The sequence below is a fragment of the Vigna radiata genome, unplaced genomic scaffold (genome assembly GCF_000741045.1).
Source record: "Vigna radiata var. radiata cultivar VC1973A unplaced genomic scaffold, Vradiata_ver6 scaffold_86, whole genome shotgun sequence".
In the NCBI taxonomy this organism is placed as follows: domain Eukaryota; kingdom Viridiplantae; phylum Streptophyta; class Magnoliopsida; order Fabales; family Fabaceae; genus Vigna; species Vigna radiata.
Window position 1 is genome coordinate 387421 of NW_014543269.1, and position 25683 is coordinate 413103.

The 25683-nt window shown below is 30.4% G+C and overlaps 3 protein-coding genes across 3 annotated transcripts; 1 reads left to right on the forward strand and 2 right to left on the reverse strand.

Moving 5' to 3' along the window:
* Positions 1-233: 233 nt before the first annotated feature.
* Positions 234-1034, reverse strand: LOC106754237 (photosystem II repair protein PSB27-H1, chloroplastic). The gene has a single exon (XM_014636238.2). The coding sequence runs from the start codon at positions 955-957 to the stop codon at positions 442-444; it is 516 nt and encodes a 171-aa protein (XP_014491724.1). The 5' UTR covers positions 958-1034; the 3' UTR covers positions 234-441.
* Positions 1035-16615: 15581 nt separating this feature from the next.
* On the forward strand, positions 16616-20238 carry LOC106754184. The gene is made up of 6 exons (XM_014636185.2): positions 16616-17547; positions 17660-17868; positions 18234-18459; positions 18972-19057; positions 19223-19314; positions 19617-20238. Exons 1-6 carry the CDS (start codon positions 17458-17460, stop codon positions 19862-19864), a joined length of 951 nt encoding a protein of 316 aa, XP_014491671.1. The 5' UTR covers positions 16616-17457; the 3' UTR covers positions 19865-20238.
* Positions 20239-22240: 2002 nt separating this feature from the next.
* Positions 22241-23206, reverse strand: LOC106754255 (protein EPIDERMAL PATTERNING FACTOR 2). Its single transcript, XM_014636257.2, has 2 exons — positions 22880-23206; positions 22241-22798 (listed from the first exon to the last, which is right to left on the reverse strand). Exons 1-2 carry the CDS (start codon positions 22986-22988, stop codon positions 22530-22532), a joined length of 378 nt encoding a protein of 125 aa, XP_014491743.1. The 5' UTR covers positions 22989-23206; the 3' UTR covers positions 22241-22529.
* Between the last annotated feature and the right edge of the window lie 2477 nt (positions 23207-25683).

Here is a 25683-nt window from a genome sequence, read left to right on the forward strand (position 1 = left end):
GAGTAATTACTTAAAAGAATAAATTGAATAATTAAATGATAAAAACAAAAAGTATTATAGATGAATTAAAAAAAATATTTTAATTTAATTAGATATGTAGAGTTCTCTGGATATAACTGTCTTGAAAATCTGAAATCAAAATTTTGTTGATACTCATTTGAAGAAAATTGTCTCTGCAGTTAAGAGTAGCATACAATGCTACCTAATCTGATATAAAAAATTAAAAGTGAGGATAGATAAAAGAGCCGTGATTGGTTGGATTATACTAAAAATGCCATCATCATTTCATAATCGCAAAATGCCTCCAATTTTTTTTACTTTGACTCTATTATATGACTGCATACATACATACATATATAGTTTTTGAATAGAATCATGATGATACAAAAAGTAAAGGAAGCAATTAAGGAAGATTCGAGAAGAAGAAGTTGTTTGCATTACTCATCTTCCTCTGAGAAGCGCTTTCTCGGCGGTGTCGACCTCCTCCAAGATCCTCGTTCTTCGTTTGGCGGGAATGGGAGCGGTGGGTCCGAAGCTAATGTAGTGTCCGGAGACAGCATTCAGCGCCGAGTACATGTCCCTGAACGAAGCCCTTCCCAGAAGGGCTTTCTCCCTCCGGTACTTCGCCACCCAGGAGTTCGAAGTTTCTCTCAAATCAGCCACCGCCGTCGCCACGTTCGGGTCGTTCTTGTCCAAGGTGATTGTCGTCCTCACCTTGTTAATCACGTCCTCCGTCTCCTTCACGTACTCCTCGTCCGACGCAGCGAGTGCCGGGGCCAGCGGAACGACGGAGGAGACGAGGGAGGCGGTGAGGGATAAGAATTCGCGGCGGCGTGGGTGGGTGGCTGTGGCGGTGGTAGGGGTGAGGGTGGCGGAAACGACGGTTGTTGGTTTGGGCTTGATAGTGGTGAGTGATTTGGGGGTAGAGGTTGGGGTTATCAGTGTTGGGGAAGCCATGGTGTTGGAGAAAGAAAGGTGAGAGGGAGTGAAGGAAAGTAGAGAGTTTTAGTGTTGTGGTTGTGAGAAGGAAGATGAGATACTGCCTTTTTGCCACGTGGCCTTATCCTCTTATCTTTGGTTTTCGTTTTTGGATGAGAAAGCAACCAATGGTTTGTAAGCTATAGATCCACACCCGCACCTGTCCTTTACTTCATATATTTTTTAAAAGAAAAAAATTTCTTTTAATAACTTTTTACCTGTAAATTCAAATATATCAATAAATGATGATATATTATTTATTATAAAAAAAATTATCAAAATATCATCATACTTTTCTAAATTCATTTTTTATCATTTTGACCACTCAATCATTATTTTTTCAATTTTATTAAATGCTTATTATTTTAATCTATATATTGTTTACAATTACTGAATTTCATGAGGGGTACCAATAGCGAAACCTAAATTCACGCTATAAAATAGAATGCCCAAAAAATCGACGCCTATACAAGAAGCCCATGTTTCCAATACATGTTGGACCAGAAACGAACAACTTCTCAGTGAGTAAAAGTTAATGGGAGTTGATCCCTGCACCTCCCATTTCCATCTTCCACTTCTCCAACTTTCTTCAATTTTCTTTTATTACACAATAACCTTTTTATCCTTAACGGTTGCTGGTTAAAATATTTTACTTCACCAATATATAAACATACACCCCCACCCATGGAAATGGAGCATCCGTTGCACTGATATCACGGATATGAGCATCCGTTCATTTCCACTTTAATCATTATTCTTTTATTTTGGTTTTTGAAACATTATACTGATACTATTGTTACTGTGCTTACCCCAATGGCTCAATCTGCATAAACTGATTTCACCAAGTTAAATATCACAATTACTAACCATTTTTATATCTTATAATATTGTCCTCTTTGTGTCTACGAGGGTATGTATGAAAGGGAGAGGAAGATGAAGAGAGTAAGAATAAGAACAAATTAGATTCTATGGAGTGTGGAGGTGTGGGGTAAGAGCACAGTAAAAGGGAGAGAGAAGAGAAGATTAGGATTTTAAATTAAACATGGTAAAAGTAAAAGATAAAATTACTATAAGTTACTTTTGGAATATAAAAAAATTGGAGAAAAGTAAAAAAAAAAGGTAAAAAGATTACTTTTGTAATAAAAAAAAAATTGAAGAAAGTTGGGGAGGTAGAGGATGGAAATGGGGAAGTGTACGGATCAACCCCCAAAGTTAATAACATTTGTTTGTTTTCAATTTTGAATATATATTGATACTATTATAGCATTAAAATATTTCGTAATTTAAATCAATATAATACTTTACCCTTACTTAATAAAGATTTAAAATGTTTGGCTCGAATAAAATGCCACAAGTTTCCTATTGAATTGTACTGTGTATTAATTATTAGAATAGTGGAGCAAGTATTCTTCGTTAGTCTATCCTAACTATTTGAATATTAGGTCATATTATTGACCTTCATAAAAAATAATTATATATTGAACATTTCCACTTCTAATGAGATGTTGATGGTCTTCCACTCTCAATGGGATTTGGGCTGATGACTTGTTTTACTAGTTGATTAATAAGAGGAAATTTGAGTATTTCCAATCAACAATTTTATATATTTTTTTAATAATATTTCACACTTTCCTATAATATCATTTTAAATAGTTTTGTAAATTTTATACATATTTTATAAGTTAAATTGCATATTTAAATAGGAAAGCGAAATATTATATAATCGTAACTTTCTTAATTTAATCTTCATTTGTAAGAGAAAAATGTTATAAAAACATAATATTTGTTTACAAAAAATATGAATAAAATCATGGAATAAATTATATATTTTTCTAATTTGGTATTAGAACTTATAATTTTTATTCTTTTTACGAATTATCGAAGTTCATTGTGGGAGAGATGAAAAAAAAAAAACATGTGATACTTAGGCATCATTTATATTTATATATAAAGATGGTTTTATTTTATTTTTTTTACTTCCACTCATTTTCACTTTTATTTTTAAATAACGTTATTTTGAACTAAAGTGATTATATTTTCCTCTTTATCTTTTAAATAACTATTAATTTAAATTTAATTATTTCATAACTTAAAGTAATTATTTTATCATTTTTATCCTTTAAAATTATTATTTATCTTTCAATAAAAAAGATGACAAATAATCACTGACTTACATATGACATTGAGAAGAAAATTATCTTACATTACACCCATAATCGAAAGATGTTAAAAAATAGGAAGAATGATATGCTGAAAATATTAAAAAAAAAAACTGCTAATACTTATGAGGTAAAAAATCATGTTAAATTATTTTCGTTTACACATTGCTGTGCCCGTAAAAAAATATCTATTTTTTTTTATTTTAAAAATTGTATGTATTTTTTATTCAATTTTAATATATAAAAATGTTTATGTTATATTAGCATTACTAATAACTTATTTGATTTTTTATGAATAATTTTTTTGAATTTTTTTTTAAAGTAATACGTATTTATTATATTTTAGATATAAAAAACTAAAATTAAGATAAAAACTTATTTATGTATAATTTTGTGAAAATAATTTATCAAAATAAGTTCATAAAAACTTTCAAATACAAAATGATGAGAAGAAAATATGTTTTTACAATTATAACTAAATATAAATAATTTTTGAATTATAAAACATGATTTATTTGAAATATTTTTTTCTTTCAAAATTATCTTATTTTTAAGTTTAAACAAATTTAATATATATTATATTTCTAACTTTTCAAAGTAATGAAATTATATATCTAAAACATGATTTCAATTAAAAAATTGTTTTCGATAACTTTTTATAAAATCCATATTTATATATATTTTTTAGAAATAATAAGTTTTCATTATTAGAAACAAATATAAATTTCATTTTTTAAAATTTGTACAAAATAATTATGACACTAATTTATATTAAATTATCTCTTTTTTATTAGATAATAAAAAATTAATGTTGTGTAAGAAAATTATTCAACTATAATTTTTATTATGTATTCAACATTGCAGAAAAATATTTGGAGTAAAGAAAAAAAAATAGTAAAATATTGTGCCGAACTTGAAAGTTGTTAGAAAGATTTAAAAAAAAATAGAGAAATAACAAAAAATATATTAAAAATAAATTAATTTAGTTTTGGAGCTCAGCCTCACCCTAATCGTGTTCTAACTCATTTTACGTGGAATTTTGGGGGTTGAGACTTTTAAATATAAGTGGATCAAAAAATATAAGGTTTGGTTTTTAAGGGGTTAAGGCTAACTTATGAACTAAGAGTTCAAATAACGACTCTACACATTATTATTAATATTAAAAATATTTCACCTAAGTAACTCATTAAAGTCAATCAAATGAACCAATAATAAGTTTTCTAAAAATGTAATTTCCTTCGTTTAAATAATAATTTTTAACTTCATAAATCATTTTTGTAGTTTTTCTTTTTTTCATTCCTTCTATTTATCTCCTATACCAACTTAGAATTGTATTTAAACTTTTGCCATCATAATAGATCATAAGTGTTTCGGACAACCGCTTATTCTTGTATTAAAATATTTTTTGTGTGTGATATGTATATGGACATACCTTAGTTGACTAATTAGTTATGCTCATGTGATCGGACATGGATCTCGTTGACTGACCGATAAATTATGAACAACTGAATGGTAAGTTACATCCAGCAAAATCAAACCACTACAATGATCAATTAACGTAAACAAGTTAGTAATCAGGTTTAGGAACACTTGGAATGTTTAGGTCAACCCTAATTAAAAGTTCATAAAAAACAAGCTATAAATACAACTCTAAGATATGGTTGTTACACACATTTATTACTACACTAATTACCTAAATCGAACAAACATGAATTGACTATGACATCATAGTACCTTTGACAGGTATCACGGATCGGTTAATGAACAAGATACATTCACTAGAAGCGGATTTGGAGATATCAGACATTCTTTAAAGAAATTGTTCACCCCATACCCAAATTAGTCCAAAATTGTAGGTCCCAACTATTTTTTAAGTTTGATATCCTTCATTTATGCTAGAACTTATAGTATGAAAGTGACTTTTCATTTTGGTGGCTTCTTTTTTACTGTGACAAAAAAATGGAAACTGTACTTGAAGGACCGGATGGGAGAAGATTCGTCTCGAAAAGGACACGACCAGACGTCTCATTAAGGACGGTCAACCATAATTCTCGGCTTAGGATAGGATTAAGGTAAGACGTGATTAGGGTTATTGGGTCAGTATTGGGTCGTGATTAAGATTCCACTAATCATAAGCCCATGGTAAAAATTATAAATATAGGTCAAAGGTATGAGGTAGGTGGTTGATATTTACTACTCATTTATTACTACTCTAGGTCGTCCGGTTCCACCTCTTGCAATCTTCTTCTTATGAATATCGATCGATCTTGGTCTTAGATCTCTCCTTCGAATGAATATCATCCGGTCGGGTACCTGTCAAAGGTTCTCCGACACTCAAGTCTGTGCACAATCCACTCAGTAAATCTAGAGTGGTAATAAATGCGCAGTAAATATGAACCACCTACCTCATACCTTTGACCTATATTTATAGTTTTTACCATGAGTTTATGATTAGTGGAATCTTAATCACGGCCCAATACTGGCCCAATAACCCTAATCACGTTTTACCTTAATCATATCCTAAGCCGAGAATTATGGTCGACCGTCCTTAATGAGACGTCTGGTCGTGCTCTTTTCGAGACGAATCTTCTCCCATCCGATCCTCCCAATACATAAACAAATAAAAAATGAGTTTGAAAATTGAAAATGGAAAAAAAGAAAACATAACACAGTTGAAAGTTACTCATAGCATATTTGGCCTTTTGAAAGGGTAAGATGAGAGCTTAAAGCCATTGATTTTACCAAAGTTATGTCATTGGAGAAGAAGATGGAAAAAGAAAAAAAAATCTTCATTTATGTAAAAAAAACATGGATAAGTTAAAAAATTAAAAAATTAATTTTAAATCTAATCTAATTTTACAAAAACGTCTTATAAAATAAGATTTATTATAAATTGATCTTATATATAATTAATGTGAGATATTTCTTATACATTCTCACGTTACAACATTTTAAGCTAAAAATAAACACCAGTTAATGATCTAATAAGAGTATGTTAAAATGTGAAATAATAAACTCAACAAAATAATAAATTTGTTTAAAATAGATTCTAACACATAATTTTAATACCATATTAAAAAGTAAATTTTAAATTTAACACAACCTGACCTAACCAGACTTAAATTATAAAATGAAATTTGTATCTATTTACACTGTAATCTTGATAAATATACTTTCCAACACATGAGAATTAGATTTCTTTGTTTATCACTTGGGTTGAACGAATTTCAAAGTTAAGGTACTATTCCCTGTGTTAAGGACATGTGGGAATTTATGAAGATAGATTAAGATCGTGGCTTTGTCAGCAACACTAAAATTAATAAATGGTCTCTAAGTAGCTTTTACATGTAGATCTGTTGTTACATTGGTGATATAGTTAAATGGCAACTAAAAAAATCAACAATTTGACCTATAATCAATGCATGAGCCAACATGGGAAATCTTTCATAAATATCTCATGGATTTGTCTCCTAAACAGTTGAATGTGTTAAACACTTCCTTTCACTCTTCATCAAACTTGCTTTCATAATCACCCATCAACACACAAATATTATAATACCTAAAAAATTAAAACTTAAATTATATATTTTTAACATTTTCTGGGAGGACACTATGAGCAACACGTTTATGATATGACTCCACTGTTTACTCCGTCTCTTGTCAAATTCAACACAGCTTCCAGAATGTAACCACTCTTACAATGAAAGAAGATAAAAAAAAAATAAAGAATTTTTTTTTTTATAAATTGACATAATGAAAAAAAATGAAAAGAGTAATAACTATAACTAGTGATAGACTAAAATAGAAAACAAAGAGTCACCCTATTTATAATAATTTTAAACCAAAAACTATAAAGATCTGATTGATTTTCTTTTTGTTAATGCATTAAACTTTTATAAAAAAAAACATACAAATGCATTAAAAGAACACAGTTATATGTATTAAAAAAATCAGCCTTTGTATCTGTAGCTATTCTCCTTTAACATTTGGCTATTAGTATAAAATAGCACACTCAAAAGTGAGTTATTTTTATTACTATTATTATTATTATTATTATTATTATTATTATTATTATTATTATTATTAATTACCTAACGCATCTAACTAAATATAAAATCTTGACCAAAATTCCGAGACAGCCGGCCCATAATCTCCTATCAACCTTTTTACGACTCATTCCATTGATTGCGTCCACTTTGAATTGCTTATCCTAAATCCTCCTTCTTCTTTTTTTATAAATATCAGATTAATTTTTCATAAAATTAAAACAATCTTTACCAAACTTCTACCTGCTAAAAATATATTTTTAGCCTACACAATAAAAAAACATTGCAATATTATATTTAAAGTTATACGGTACTTTTTAGCTGCTCAATTATAAATCTTAGTCTTGTGGCCCCATTTCTTATCAACAAACACTTTATAGGCAGCTAAGTGGGACACCATCCAATAAGATAACATGGTTTAAACACGTTGCAGATAAACTTCAGACCACAACATTCTTAAAAAAATAGAGTGGCGATGTTGTTTGTTTGAGTAATATTACACATTATTGGTTTAAGGTATTTTAATATTGTAACATGTAACTAGATATTTGTAAATCATACTTAATCAATTAATTATCATGTTTATTTCCTCATATAGTGTTTGCAAGTCACATCCATTCATATTAGCACTTAACTTTTGTGCCTGTTTCAAATTATAACATGATCTCCATTAATACTTATTTGATCACTCAATATGTCATAAGTGTGAGAAATAATGGAGAAGAAAATGTGATAAATAACATTATCCTTATTATTTTCTTTAATCCCAATTTTTTAATTTTACATGTGACATATTATATTTAGTGTTGTCAAAATGTATCATCTGCCTCGACTCGGTTCAGTCCATTACAGGTTGATCACTTTGTAAGTCAATCTAACTCGGTTTATTTATTAGTGAGTCAGAAAAATTTGAACGCGACTCAATCCACCACGGGTTAGTGGGTTAAAGAGGTTGACTTACTAACTCATGCAAATAAATTTCACTTCTAAAATGATCTTAAACTCAAGACAATTCAAAATATAAAAAAAAAAGTACAATACATATAATAAGTCGAATGGTATATTTTAAGATTTCATAAAATAATAAATTAATAAAATAAAATTAAGTAGATTGATGGTTCAACTCGACTCACAAACCATGAGACGGGTTAAAATTAATCTGCGTAAAAAAATATATATTTTTTTCAACGTAACTCAACCCAAATCCGTGATAAACTAGATTAATCGATAAGTTATAACTTTGAGAGCTCTAATTATATCTCAAATTATTAAGTGTTAACCCTTTTCTTAGTTTATTATGCAAGATGGTAAAGAAATAATGATGCACTACACTATATATCCACCTGCAAGAGTTTGTTTGATTATGTATTTTTTAAGATGTTGGAAGATGTGAGAGTGAGGAAACTAGGATTTGATTGGAAAGCTTTGTTTCCCCTGTTGAGGGCGTTGGAAAAGATGAATGACTAAAGGTTTGAAAATGGTTTTGATGTGAGTGATTGAAGTTTGTGGTACAAGAAAAAGAGGTGGGAATTAAAGTCAGACCATAGATACGGTGCCTAATTGTTTGCAGGAGCACCCAGAATTAATTTTCCACGCAGATTCAGCAGTGTTGTTTCAAGGGTTTAAGCTTTCCATATCTCATTCATCGCTTAATATTCGAAAAATTATTGGTCGATTCATGCATACACGACCAAGATCACCATGTTACCTTTCACCTAACATTTCTGGGTAGAAAACATCTTACATCACAGATCTCTGTTTATAAGGTTAAGCTTTAATACATCACAAAGAAAGGAAATACCCACTAATATAGCCAAATTAAAATAGGAACTTTTACCGATAAATTAATTTCTCAATTTTTTATTCTCAATCTTTACATATTATAGCTTAATGGACAACATATTTGTAATGGTGAGCAAAGACAATATTTATAGTCACAACTATTATTATATTTTTAATTATGAGTACTCTAATACTCTCTTTTTTTATTTGAATTGCCATTTTATAACAGATATGTTTTCTTAAAATGGAAGATTTAAGATATAAAAAAAAATCTATAAATTTTAATTATTTACTTATTTTGTATCATATCAACATGAATTTGACTTTGTTGGATTCTTTTAAAAGTACTCACCAATTTTTAACAAGTGATACTATGAAACTATTTTCAATATAATATTAAGTAATAGATTTTTCTTTGTATAATATTTAACTTTTTTTTATTCATAGGAAACTCAAATTCACATTTAATTTTTAATTTGTGAGAAAGTTTTGTATATTTATAATTAGTGGTGATAATTTGTTGTGCAATGGAGAATAATAATGATAAATAATAGAGAAGTATGATGTGATGAAGCATTACGAGAAATTATGTACCAAATATAATTGTTGGTAATTTAAGTTTATTGATGGATATTGATGATATATTTTTTTTCTCTTTTTTTTAGAAAGGTAAAGACAGAAAGATTGAAAGACAGAAAAATAAAAAGATAGAAAGATAAAAAGTCTAATCGGTTAAGAATCACACAAATAGATATAATTATATCACGAGTCTCCGACAACAGCACCAAAAACTTGTTAAGATTCTGGCAAGTGTACCGAATCGTATCAAGTAATATAAAATGGTAAGATCAAGTATCGTTTTTCCAAGAGACTTACGGCACTAAACAATTGTGTTTTTCCTTAACTAATTAAGACTATAAGAACAATATTTTAGGGTTTTTGAATGCAAAGTGCGAAAAAATAAACATGAATGCAATTTGATCAATTGAGGTTAAACACAAAAGTGAATGGATGATGTTGATAATATGAGATGAATATGTTGTTAGGGTTTAGATTTCACATAATCACTCTCATGCATAAACGAATTCTTCTTCTTCATTAATGTTAATGTCACTTTCTAATTTACCCTAATCTCAATGTCTTGGTGAAGAAAGCCTACTCCTAATTACTAGTTTACAATGTCTTGTTTCCCTAGTAATTATTCATGCATTACATTCGTACAGAAGCTTAAAGACAATCAATCCTCCTACCTATGTCTAGGTAATATTGCTCCCGAGAGAATTCGCAAATCGTGATTTGTAAAATATCTCTTGATAACAATCCTAAGGAGAGAAAAGGAGCATTGTCACATCCCCAAATCGTCCAGCCCTAGGAGTAAGAAATCTCCTGATATTTACAAATCATAACATCACAAGCATTTGAGCAAAGAAGAATATCTCTAACAATTAATGAAACAAGCATATATTAATAACAAGAATCAATTCAAATACAACAGAGTTTAGAAGTTACGTCTTTCCCTAGCAACAAATAAGATTAGTTCTTCATCGTTATGGAAAAACTAGTATACAATGGAATGGAATAGATAAAACCCTAGAAAGAGAAGAGGAGAGTTGTCACCACCCCCAAATTTGCCCCCAAATGGGTGAAAAATGTGTTTATGTGCTTAAGCCATTAAAAGATACATTCCCTAAGACATCTGGGTTTTTAAATAGGACATAAAAATAAAAGAAAACGGATTCAGGCCCAAAACAGATCATAAAAATAGCAGAAAACTGGCCCAAAACTTGCTTTGGTTGACTTTTTCAACATTATAGTTGATTGGTTGACTTTTCTGGTTGATTGGTTGACTTTTCTGCATTCCGATTGACTTTTGTGCACTCCAACCATTTGATACTTCAACTCTTCTTTCAAATCATTCCAAAAACCTACAAAATCAAGGAAATTTAGTCATAAAATCATCAAGTATATCCTCAACTCTCTTATTCACAAAACTAAAGCAAAAACATGATTTAAAGCAAGTTTCTAAGTCATTAAGAGTACATTTGATATCAAATTAAGTATAAAAATAACGGTTTTTGAACCGTTATCATCTGTTTGTGCTGTGAATAGTTTATACAAGTTTGTTTTGTTGGATAAGAAATACAAATGTGCCTGAGATCTGCCTCGACATTACGGAAGGCTTTTTACCTTTCGATAATTACCGACGACCTCATGTCCTTCGATAATTACCGACGACCTATGCCCTTTGGTAATTACCGACGACCAACAACTGTCAGTAATTTTCAGCGCCAAGAGATTCACCGACAGTATCATGATTGTCAGTAAGCTGTCGGTAAATAATCATTATAAATCGTTTCTTACTATTTCTGAAAAATTATGACTGTCGGTAATGTTTTTTTTTTTTTTCATAGTTTAGGGTTTAAAAACATAGAATTGTTGCTAACTTTTATTTCTATGATAGTGTCATAACGGTGGTAAAGATGATGGTGATAACAAATGTAGTTAGTGTACGACTAATGGAGATATCGATGACATAGTAGTAGTTATTATCATGAATCTGATAAAAATTATGTGACAATAGTTTTGACCATGATGTAAATGGTAATTGCTATAATAAAAATGACAACAATGAAAACAAATCCCAATTAAAAAAAGAAACAAAATTACGCGTACTCATACATAGTCAGTCAATGTAAAAATAGTATCAATCTTTTTAATAAAAAGAATCAGTCATCTTGTTATTGAAACACACACATTTAGAAAAAAACTAAATTCAAATTTATGTAATTAAACGCAACCTAATTTTATAAGTTAATTTGTGGGATTGGATTACCAAATTTATAAGTAACTAAAATGTAAATGATGATGAGAGGTAAAAAAAAATCTTATTGTATTATCTTGTAATTTACTTCTTTCTTGCCTTTAGATTTATTCTAATGAAGTATAATAAACAATAAGATAAAAATCATGTTTTAGAATTATTATAAGAAGAAATAGTCATGGATAGGAACTAGTTCATTTTTTGGTAACCAAACACAACATTTTTTACTGTAACACGCACGTCGTCTCAGCATCTGGAATAGTCTTATAAGGTATAAAGAAAATTCAATAAATAAAGTAAAAGTATATATATATAATAAAAATGACGCCATAATAATTAATTTAAAAACAGTGGCTTACTACAAAATTAGGTTTGCTGTATATAATGGTTGCAGTTTGCATCAGAAGAAGCACGTGGTGGAACTCAAGCTGCATTGTCACTGTCATTTATTCAGGCCTGATTTGTGTGGACCACTTACAACCCTAATTTCAGTGAAATGTTCTTTCTTTTGTTCTTTAGCATAAATACTAACCTAAATATAGGGACGAAGTGTATTTGAGTATATTAAATGAACTTTTTTTTAATAAAAATAAGTATTTATTTATTTTTAAAAGAAAAAGTTATTCTTATTTATTTTAAGAAATAAATCCTGTCCATTTTTAATTTAATAAATTAAAAAATTACTTATTTCAAAAGCACTTATTTAAACTTTAAACCAGTAAGATGAATCCTACCTTTTTACCGGGTAATGAAGCACGTGACTAAATAATTAAAATTATACAAGACGACTGAAAAAATCCCACGACAATGCCACGTGATTTGGTGAAACAGAATTTGTAACCTTTACAAAACATATAAAAAGATTATTCGTAGGAAAATAATCAAACTTGAAAATGCAAATTTTTCTTTTATGTTTGTAGTAAACTCTAAAAAAGATTATCAAATGTTGTTAATTATATGAATATGTTTATTAACATTTTATTTTCATAAAAGATTATCAAATGTTTGTAGTAAACTCTAAAAAAATTCTCTAATCAAACACTTCTTTTTTAAATATTAAATTTATCTTCTTAGTTTCCATCTTTTAATAATTAAACATGATTAATTTGATATTAGAGAGGTTACGAAGACTGGGATAATGTTATCTTCTTGCAAGTTCTCATCGAGTTTCACTACAAATTATGTTATTCATTCTTATCTTCAAGAAAAACTGAAGTATATGCATTATTCTTCTTTCCTAATTTGTATTTTACCTGGTATTAAGTGTTTTGTCTTACGTATTTATGAATCGAATAACTAAACAAAACGTATAATAATGTGTAATATTCATAAATATAAAATTGCACCAAACATTAAATATATAGGAATCAATTTACAATTAATGCATTTTCCTTAATGGTTGAAATGAAAAATGCCACGATACTTTTCAGATCTTCAAAGTCATAACTTAATTTATTCGTTTTGGCAAAGCAAATAAAATGTATTTACAAAAAGGCACAAAATGTAAACATATTTGCATCTCTAAATTTCCACTGTTTCATAGAACTTTCATGCTTTAATTATTATTTTACCAATAAGCTAGATTTCAATATTAATTAATTATTGTATATATATATATGAATGTAATTGCAAAAAATGTTTACGTTCAAAATAATAAAAGGTGGGAGAAAACCAACAAATATATAATTAAAATATGCTCCAAATATTATAATTATTTGTATCCGTTGAAGTTGAATTGAATAAACCTTTGCACACAGAAGCAATAAACATAATATGAAATATGAAATTTGGTAAATCAGTGTTACCACTGTATGCAGAAATTAAAAGTGAAATAAGCGAAATATTATTTGACCTGCCCTGATACTATCTATGTCTTGCTTTATTATACACCTATTAAACCAAAAATGTCAATGATTTCCACAATTAGCAAAAGTAAACTGCGTCAATTAAATTGGTTCACATTCAAATATTGATCTATTCGATGTGTTCAAATATTAAGATGGGATATTTTATTTTTTAAAAAACCACTTTTTATAGCTGTAACTTGAAATCCATTTACTAATAAGCAAAATTGTTTCATATTAAATTTATATAGCATAAATTTTTTTCAATAAAAAATAAATTGAGTATCATATAACGGGAATAATAAATATTTGAATGAAATGAGGAAGATTACATATCAAATGAAAGTAAGTAATTATGAAAGTGTGGATATATTAAGGATTTCTACAAGAAAACTCTTGAAGTTGAAACGGAAGAATGATTATCTTAGAATTAAGCACAAGAGTATTGAAGTAATGCAAACATTTATTTAGGGATCACAAATGACTACTTTCTAATGGTAGTGGAGCAAAATTTGACATTATTACGTAAGGTGAGGCCACAAAGTCGTACTATAATAATCAAAATAGAAACACACATAATTATATGTGGAAAATTTTGATTCATTATACTCGTATTGATATTTGGTTTGGATAATATATCAATTATTGGTTATGATACAATCAATTTGATTTTTGGACTGAACTAACTTAACTCAATTATTTGTTTTGAACAAATTCGACTCAATTCTTTGATTCGGGACAGACTAGATCAATTCTTTGGCTTGAGTCGACTATATTTGTTTCTTTAGTCTATGTTGACTCAAGTTGATATTTGATTCAATAAACCGCATTTGATCCTAGCTTATGATCACCTAACTCTACCATTCAATTTGTCTCGAACTTCGGCTCAAGCCCAATCAACTTAACCACTTGGCTCGAATTGATTTAACTTGATTCTTTAGCTTGAGCCAATCCGAATTAACCCTTTAGCTTGAGCTAATTAGCTTGACCTTCGATCGAACTGACTTAGCTCAACCATTAGTCTAAACTTAACTTACTCGTCTTTGTCTATGCTAATTTAACTTAACATTTGTCTTAGGCCAACTTTACCTCACCTTGAACTCAGATCATTTAACTTAATTTAGTTTTCAACTATCTTGTTTTGATTTAAATACACTTTGATTTTAAATATTCCAAACCTAAAAAATTGTCCAATTTAAATTCTATTTAAATTCAATCAAGTAAATCAAACTTACAATAACAAAAATATAAATTTGAATTTAAAATAATTCTATATAAATAGGCTTAAATAATATAAACCCAAAATCATTATAAATTTTGTCCACCTTAACTAACAACCCATTTTTGTGCTATATGAACATATTTCATTTACATAATTTTGTCGTGCATAAGAAAATAATGGAAGCAACATATTTTTGATGTTCCCCATTGTTAATGCAGATTGCAAACTACTCATTTCCAAGTCTCCTTTTTAACTAACATTTAACTTGTAGAGGCAACTATAATTAGCTGACACATACGTGAATCCTTTTGTAAGTATCCCTTGCCAGCTTTCAAAAGGGTGAAGTGAAGTTCATTATCTTAGTTTATTGCAAAGTCAATACATAAAATTAAGACTCCTATAGGGATGTTTTCCACCAAAAACAGAGACTTTAGCACCACTGCACGCTTCTTCTCCCTACTAATTTTATTATATATATGCCTAAGGAATGCGACTAACCTACAAATATATTGTTAAGTTAATTTACCCTTAATTTTAAAGGTCATAAAAAAAATAATAGTATTATTAGTTAGTATCCTTGCACTCACGTTCACGCGGTTTCCCAACACCAATTCAGTTAAAATACAAAATAGAAGCAAAAGAGGAAATTACTATCATTATAAACTGTACCTTTTCTTTTCTTCTAAACATTTTATTTTAGGCTAACCAACAAAACTTGCATGCTTTCACCCAACCATTTCGCTTTCAATTAATGTTTCTTTCTTTCTTTGTTCTAACACTCATTAAAAAGATTAACATCATTTTTGAAGCCCATTAATTTTTTGTTATAATTAAGTAAAGAGAAGCTAAAATGAGACAACCAATTAGTCATAAACAAATACTGAATTGGGCTTTTACATATACCGATAACTAACAACAGAAGCCATCAATTGTTGAATAGAGAAATATTAACAGTCAAATTAGTGTCTTTTTAACGTCATTACGTAAGGTAGGAAGTGAGTTATATTAAACGTCTTTGTAGTATTTATAAGCTTATTATTTATTATTATTACCACATAAAATGTGATTACGCATTAAGGGATCTAACTCTGGTTTTTGCAGTTTTGTAACCGACACCTAATTATAAGCCTATTCATTATTTGCAAGCAAGTTCAAAGCCGTTTTAATACACTTACTTTCGAGTCACATAATACTTTAATTTCATCAAAGTTAACGGACGAATAAAGACTACTGTTTCTTTAGTTTACATTAAAACTTGCAACCTTATCGCTTTTATTAATCATAAAAATTACAAAAAAAAAAAATACAGAACAAGAGAATACCTTAAGATTGTCACTTCAACTTTATGTATGGCTCACATTTAATTCTGAAAACAAAAATATAATATACACAGACTAGTCAATTCTCATGCCATTTATTGTGTTTTTCTTTTTACACCCTTTTTAATTCTCTTCTATACTTTTCATTTTTAAAAACACTTTCTCAGTCTTTATTTAAAAAAAAATTGTTTGTAATTAAAAAAAAAAGAAAAGAATCTGATATATATTTAGGTGAAAAATACAAATCCGCTTTGTTTATGTAACAGAGTAATAGCTGTTAAATTTAAATCTATGAACGAAACGAACGAAGTTTCAAAGATGATAGCTACGGGTTTGTGGTATAGTAACAAACCTTGTTCTATAATGAAATCGTAAAAGTTTAAAAAAGATGTATTATATTATTTACATTGCGTATAAAGAATTTCATAGAGTGAAACTATTGGAAGAGACGGGTGAAGCTCATAAATGTTATAAATATTGTATTCTAATGCTTCTATTATGTCTTTGTATCGTTCATAACCTCCACCAATCTATCCATCTATCTCCTCTGCCATTACTCGGTCATCACTTCATCCAAATTCATCGAAATTAAACCCAAGAGTTCTTCTTTTGTGTCCGTTTGATCAATATTTTGGATACACGTAGTACTTTCTGACCTTGTCCGTGATGTTTTTTTTTTTTTTTTTTTTATCCTCGTTTGTCTTTTCTTTTTACCATTTTTAAGGTGACTGTGTGACTTTGTTTTGGGTGTTTGATTTGATCTCACGATTTAAGGTTGAAGCGTCAGCGTGGTATTGTTATCTCCTGAGTAGTGTGTTTCTTAAACGTTGAACAAAGCAGAGTTTTCTTGAAGGCTTGGTTTAACAGCGACAGAGAGAGAAAAATAGCATTGTTTGTTTGCATAAAAATCTGTCTCCCCGTGTGTGGGTGTTGAATTTGCAACATTGTTGGGTGATTGATTGAGAAGAGAAAAAGGGAGAGGAAAGAGACACGGAGGGAGAAAAAAAGTGAAGGGTATTGAGATTTTGCGGGAAACTCGGTGTCTGAACGTCAAAAATTAGAAGTCTTTCCTTGTGGGGCGATTTGCATTTTCAATTCTCTTTCATAGGCAAAATTGCAATCCCACAATCTCTCTCACTCTTCTTTTTTGTTTTTTTTTGTTTTTTGTTCTCTTCCCCATCTGGGTGGTTGCCTCTGTTTTTCAGGGTTGGGAGAGAAGCTAAAATCTCCATCTTCCCTCCCTTCTCTATATTTTTCTTCTCTCTTATCTATCGATCTCCAATACCATGATTTTCAATAAAGGGTCAATGCATTCTAATCTTGATTGTTTCGTACGGTGTACCACACCCGTGGTTCAATCCCAGTTTCTTCCCAAGGTCTTGTCCTTTTCTTTTCTTTTCTTTTCATTCTCTTATTTATTTTTCCTTGTGACATGATCTTAAAGTATTTTTTCCTAAAATTTGTGTCGTCTGTTTTGTGTGTATGTAGTCTGAGATCACAAGCCTTAACCGTTTGTGGCATCCGTGGGAGAGAGAAAGCGTGGAATATTTCACGTTGGGGGATCTTTGGAATTGCTATGACGAATGGAGTGCTTATGGAGCCGGAGTTCCCATCTCCTTGACCAGCGGTGAGACACTCGTGCAGTACTACGTGCCTTATCTTTCAGCAGTTCAGATATTCACCAGCAACAGTTTCAGGTAGAATACCGTGAATTGAATCATCATAACTTGTTTGCCATTTTGAGCTTCCACCATGAATAATAATCTAGTTCTATGGATAACTTCAAGAATTTTAAATTGAAACAGGGAAAAAAGAAAAAGAAAATCTTTTATTTTTTTTGAGTTTTCTGATAGAGTGCACCATTTGGGTGAGATAGATAATGTTAATTTGTTATGGTCAAATATTCACGCGGGTTCCATGATGTTGCTTTTGGAAAATGGGTTGTTGAGCTTTTTATTTCTGCTGAGTGGTTTGGTGAATTACTGTGTACATCATTGGCAGCTTTATGATATGGTAGTGATTTTTAGGAATTAATGCAGAAACTTGGATGAATATATTTCAGGGAAGAGACTGAGTCAGGCGACTGTGAAACCAGGGATTCCTACAGTGATTCTTTGAGCGACGAGAGTGAGTGCGACAAGTTATGGAGGTGGGATGGAACTTCCTCAGAAGAGGGAGGAGGGTCTGAGCAAGATTCTCTCTGGCATTTCAATGACAGATTGGGTCACCTCTATTGCCAGTATTTTGAAAGAGCAACTCCATATGGAAGAGTTCCTCTCATGGATAAGGTGTGCTCTTGTTCATTAATGTCTGTCTTCTGATTTTTCTGTTCTTAAATGAGATTCCAACCAATTCATTAGGTATGGATCATGGAAAATTGAAAAGCACTTAAAGGCCAACTGCAATTACCAAAAGCCCTTTAAGGATAAACATCGGAAAAAAAGATGCATACTTTGACTATTCAACACGGGTTGATAGAGAGACTCATTTTTCATTTTTTGTTCCCTCTGAATAAGTCCCGAGTGATGATGGAAATTATGCATATTCCCTTTTCTTTATATCTTATCAATCTATTTCGTTATGCGTTTCTGGCATATGTTCTTCTCCCAAAGCTTTACTGATGTGTGTAATTTCCATTGCTTGGACTATAGCGATTGTTATAGAAACAACAAAAGATATTCGTGTAGCACAAGCAGTAATGCATAAAAACAGCAAAAATATTCGTGTAGCATAATAAGTAAAGTGCAGAAAAGAATAAAGATTCGATTGCTGACTTTCTGGGATGGTATCTTACTTTCAGATTACTGGATTAGCTCAAAGGTACCCAGGGCTTATGTCATTAAGAAGTGTTGATCTTTCGCCAGCAAGTTGGATGGCTGTTGCCTGGTAATTACTTCTAAATTTCTCTATCTAACTTCGTCACCAAAATATACTTCAAATTATTATATAATGTAATAATACATTTGAAATTTATCCCAACGCACATTTTTACCTTAGTCTCTCTGGGGACACAATCAGTATTATGATGCTAACGAATATGGTCTTTCTCAGGTACCCAATATACCATATCCCAATGGGAAGAACAATCAAAGACCTTTCTACATGCTTCCTCACTTATCATACACTTTCATCTTCATTTCAAGGTATTTCCCATGATCTTGTTTTCTGAATTTACATTTTTCCAATAACCATACTAATATATGATCGAACTCTAAATATCTAAGAAAAGATACTTAAGAAAAATAGAGTTGAAAGTAAAACCATATAAAAAGAACCCACCTAAATTTCTTCATATTAGGTTGACCCTAAGAAAAGAAGGTGGTTGCATTTCATATCATGCCGTACTCCTATGATTATGTCTCTCTCACTTCCCTGTTTTGGTGGGACAATGGAAAGTTTAACAGAGGAAAGATGTAAATCATGGAATGTGTCGTGATTTGTGTAGGCATGGATCTTGACGATGATATTGAGGGTGGGCATGAGAAGAAAAAGGAAGGGGAAGGCATAGCACTGCCGGCGTTCGGTTTGGCAACGTACAAGATGCAAGGAGGAAACGTGTGGGTGGCAGGAAATTGTGGTCGGGACCAAGAAAGGCTACTGTCACTGTTGAGTGTGGCAGATTCATGGTTGAAGCAACTCAGGGTCCAGCATCATGACTTTAATCACTTCATGGGCATTCGACATGGTGGCTAAAAGGGTTGATCCACTACTCCACAAAGAATTCGCACTTGCAAAGATAAAAAAAACATCCTTTGCTGGGATGTTTGGTTTTTATATGCATCTTGGACCATTAATTGCAACTTTTGTTTTTCTTTTTTTCTTTTTTCTTGAGGTAGTGTGAGGAATGAGGATATGTATTTATTTAGCAGTAGTCGTCTTTAAAAGGGTTGTGTGGCTCATGATTTGACTTCTTTGGACAGCCTCTGATGAAGAGATGGTAATTGTAGAGAGATAGATTAGGGAGATCAGAGGACAGAAGAGACTGTATTGTGTATCACAGTAATGAATGGTTAATATATGTGAAAAATGATGCAGAATCAGTGAGCAAGGTTTCACATTTTTGCCAATTTTCTTTGTGGCTTTTTGCTTGCAATGACATCTTATTTTTGTTGTTGCCGTGCGCACTCTTTTAATAAAGAGAAAGAAAAAGATAGAATGCAATTAGGGCAAAGGATGGTGCACTCTTTTTGATTGTTTCCAATTCATTCTCTGTTCTGCATTACAGAGGGATGAACTGTGTTATTATATGCATGAATTGACCTATATTGTATTGTCACTCTCTTATTATTCTTTTAGTTTTTGTTTATTTTTTCTAACTACTAGTCCTTATTATCCAGAGATATTTTCAAATATCAATTATCAATAATGCACCCTGCAAAGAAAGTTATTGTATTCTTTTATGAGAAATTCATAATCAGTTGCACAATCTTGAAATAAAGGATTCTTACCTTTACACTAAAAAAGAAGTTAATTTCAAAGAAAGTAGTTGCATGACATAGTGATATCAATAATCAGCTGCAGAATGTGAGGGTTTACATGTTTTTCAGAAGGCTGGTGCTGCTATTTTCACATTAAATAAATATTTACTTTTGTGAAAAATGGAAAGGGTGTCAAACTTTTTTGGTGATGATACTCTCTCTTTTTATTTTTCTCACCAACTAATCTTTTGCTTTTTGGTTGAAAATACATTACTTTTGTTTCTCAACTGACATACAATATTTAAAGAAAAATATATGTTCACTTTACTACAAATATCAAAATAATATATTCTAAAAATAGAAAGAAAAAAAAAACTAAAATCAACAACTTTTAGGGTTAAGAATATTTAATTTTAAATAGACCCACTCTGCATCAGCATGTTCTCATTTATTTTCTTATTTAAATTTTTACCTCTTGAACCAACTGAAAATTTCCCTTTCATTTGATTTTTACTTGTTCTAAGAGACAAAAGGACAAGTTGAAGATATTGTGACATATTTTTTGTGCGATTCAAAATTATTTTACTCTTATCTTCACTTCTCCACTCAGAATATTTTAAGCAAAATCATGGACGACACACGCACGAATATTTCAACAAAAGGATAATTTTTTATTTCCCTTAATTAAAAAAAATGTAGAGAAATTGATAGTTTATTTGCTTCTTATTTATGAAAATCATTTTCTTCTTCAAAACTAAAAAAAAAAACTTTATACATTTAATAAAATATATATTTTTTGTTTTGAAAATACAAAACACATTTTTATGTTTTCTATTACTCGTGATGACATGATTCTATTTTTTTTTCTTCACTCACATGTTTTATATCATTTAAAAGAAACAATTTTAGAAGTGTGGTTAGTAGAAGTAATTAAGTCGATGTTGACCTCTGTTGTGTAGTTTTGAAGCAGATCGTGAAATATAAAATAAAGGCAGATTAATTGAATAATTATGAAAGAAGAGTGTGTTGAGTGGATTTATACTTAAACATAGATTTTAGTGAAAATGAATCATAATTGATATTATGGTCGCCACAAGCCCTATCTATTTTAATATCTAATTGTCAAATAATTGAATGGAATATTGTTGCAAAATTTGGATTGATGCATTGATGCAGCTAAAATCTTCCTTTTAAAATTTTGGTCAGAATTGAAAATGATGTTTGGGTCTTTTATGATGATGATGATTATTATTATTATTATACATATATCTTAAATCCTTAAACATAACGAAACTGAAAACAACTATATTTCGTTTCAATTTTTCATGAGTATTATTCTTTTACCAGCCACTAAATTAATTAATCACGATACAGTTTTAAAAACGATAACGTGCATTACAATAATTTAATATATCATTACAAATAATTTATATGATAATTAATTCAATTACCATTAGAATGTAATGTTTATCATCATTAATTTAATTTTCAATTAAAATGATAACTCGTGTTTTGAAGATAACTTGTGTCTCTTTTAAGATAATTGAATTATATAACCAGGTATTAGATTAAAACAATATAAAAATAGAGTTGTTAGTTTTTAGTAAAGAAGTTAAGTTATGCATTTAGCATAGGTAGAGAAGTTGGGGGTGTTAATAGTATTTTGGAGGTGCTAAATTAAATTGCAGCCCAAATTGTCGCAGTGGGCATGAATCTCTCTCTCCTGCTTCATTGTACGACAACAGATTACTATGGCTGAAAAGAAAAGAGATTGAGAAGCTGAAACATTAACGATTATTGCTTCCTTAAAACCTAACAAGAAGAACACTATACTTGAAAACCATGTCTATAGTGTTTACGAAAGTGATGAAGAAGAAAGAGACGAGGGAAGTGTGTATGTTAAAGGGGTTAGAAATTGAAGGTGAGAGAGAGATTGTGATTCATGGAACAGGGTAGGATTTGTTATGGCACATGCATTTGTAAGCCATTGGACAGGATTCAGCCTCTGCAAGCGATGCACAAACGAAGCTCACCATCACCAACCTGCATGGCGAACACGATCCACACGCATGAGAGCAATCCGGCAACCTCGACCCTGCTATTTCTAGTGTGTCTTTTCTTCCCATTCTTCCTTCCCAATGCTGCTGCAACCTTTCTCTCCTCACTTGGCTCATTCTTATTCCATCTTTTCTATTCTCTTCTCCACCATCTGCATGCAACATATTATTGAAACAGAAGCACAGTCATTTCATCATAATTGTTTGGAAGTGAATAAAAGTGTTAAACTTACGTGAAGGTGATCGGTTTATGTGTCGTGCCGAGATGATTAAAGGAACGCAGAGTAAAAGAAGAATGAAAAATGCAGCAGCGTAGAGAGAAGAAGTCCAAGTCCTCCTCATTGTTGTTTTGGTGTGGGAATTTCTGAGATGTTGTGAATGGGTGCATTTGTATATATAATTAAATTATAAAAGAGGGTGTGTATGAAGAAATTGAAGCGTTTCACAGGATTGTGCAAGAAGAGGTCACATGAAAGAGGGTGCAATGCAAATGCAAGAAGATGTTGCATTGCATGCGCACACATAGTCACAGGATTGCTTGAGGTTTTGGTGTTTGATGAAAGAAAGGAGAAAGCAGTAAGAATTTAAAAGGGAAGAGTTAAAAGTGGTTGTTCTACGTGAGTACTGTCCAAGGCCTTGCCACACAGGCACAGGTGTTGTTGGGTAGCATAAATGCAGCCTCAACTTTTCACTTCTATTTCCTTCCTATTACTGCATTTTTACCATTTAATATTAATGTTCATGTGCCTTCGACTTCGGCTAATAAATTTACTACCCTAAGCTCTGATGTGACTGCCATCAATGCCTCTCCCTCTTTCTCTCTTTATCATATAAATACATAGTATAAATACAAACTCTATACTAAAATATTTATATGTTTGTATTGATATCTTGTCTATTCTTTAGCTTAATAAAATAATTTTAATTAGAAAAAGAACATGAAAGGATGAGAAAGTACATAAATCTGACAACGCAGGAGGACGTAATGAATATTCTGGTACATAGAAGCTCAGCAAAGTGTTGATGCAACACATCACGCTCAAATAATTACAAGAAAAATGAGGAAGCGAAACATCGTTAAATATGGTCTTACTATTTAATAATAATTTTTTTTTTAACAATTTTTTCACTATATTATATAGATATAGTAAGTATTACTTAAACTGGTAGTTTTTTTATTTTTCCTTTTTTTTGGTAGTATGGAAAAAAAGTGGATTATAGAAAGAGCAGGAGTACTTTGACACGCACAAAAGACAAATTACTTTCATTTGACACGCTAAATAATAATATTTTAATTATAATTCTATTATTTTTTAAATTTAAAATCATAATATATATTATTATATTATTAAAAGTAGTGTCAAATGAGTGTTATTTTTTTAAACCGTGTTAAGCAATCCAAATAATCTTGTTGTTTTTTATCTGAATTTTTGAATTTTAAAACTATTGAATGAAAATATTTTATTTAAACTAGTACTAATTAATTAAGTTCAAATAAAAAATCTATCTTGATTTTGTTATATTTTAGTAGTTTTGTTATATTTTAGTAGTGTAATATTATCACAAGCAATTATGAAAAAGTTGTCAAAAAAAATTATTAAAAATACATTTTCTTTCAAGGAATCAATTCTTTTGGAAGAAAATAGTAAAAGAAGTAATCTCAACTGATTATGGTATTAAAATGGACATTGATACTTTGACGCAGGAAAAAGACAAAATACATTCATATGACACGTCAAATAATAATATTATAATTATAATTATGTTATTTTTTAATTTAAAATCATAATAAATATTATTATATTATTAAAATTGATGTCAAATCAATATTTTTTTAACATGCGTTTTTCTCTATTAAAATTGATCTACTTAATAGTGTCACCCATCTAACCCTATCACTTAAAATATTTCGAGGCTTCTGTTTTCGGCCCAATCTTTTTGCTATAGCTATATGTAGGCATTGTACACTTCTCGTTTTTCATATACGCATAACAAAATTCATGTACTTTAATATCATTCGCTGCTTTCTTCTTCCTTTCTTGAAAAGCGTCCTTTAATGTAATTAATTTGTGTCCAAAATAATACATTAGAATATTAAGGTCATAATTTAATAATATGATACTGCAAATTCAAAGAAAATATATATCAAAACATTGTAATAGGGAGGGCAGCTATTATCAACGAAACCATGTGATATTGGAAAGGGAAAACATTTACGCTGTGTTTACTGCTGTGTTTACCTGAATAGAATTTTTTGTTCACGATTATTAGGGAGTGATGGATTGCGCTGAATGTCGTGTTCACTTCAAGTGAATTGGAAGTAACGATTTGAAGCGAAAAACGGGATTCCTACACTGTTCACTCACCGACATGTACTAAGAGATTTGGAGGGATTAACGTGCATTTGTCTTAAATGCCCCTATTCGTAGAATTAATTCCCAGCTGATAATTGAGTTATATAAAATATTGAAATAATGGAAAACCTGCACTTTGAATTTAAAAACAAGTTGGTTTCACTCTGCATTCACGAGAAACACTGTGAGGAGGGGCCATTCTCAAAACGTAGATATTCGTCTAAGCTTTTGCTTCGTTGTGACGTTAAACAGTGAAGATTCCTCCCTTTACACACAACATTGCATACAGAAAAGAGCTGATTGATGAAGAAAAGCAGTGTTTGAAGTTGGAGAAGAGGATGAAGAAGGCTGCGTATTCGGTTACATCAGTGGGCGTAATCGGTTACAACGCCCAATAGGAAGAAGAAGCAATGTTGTATTCGGTTACAATAGTAGGCGTAATCAGTTACAGCGCCTATAAGAAGAAGAACGAGAGCTGTATTCGGTTACAGCGACAGAAGACGAGCTGGAGCTGCACATGTATTCGGTTACGGCGAGAAGAAGAAGGACTTGTATTTGGTTACGTTTCTGGTGTATCCTATTCCAGGCGAGATGTATTCGGTTGTAGTGGCTCGTTGGCATCCTTGGAAGCTTGGTGGTTATGGGTCCTTGTTGACGATACTCACTGTCAGCTCTTGTTGATT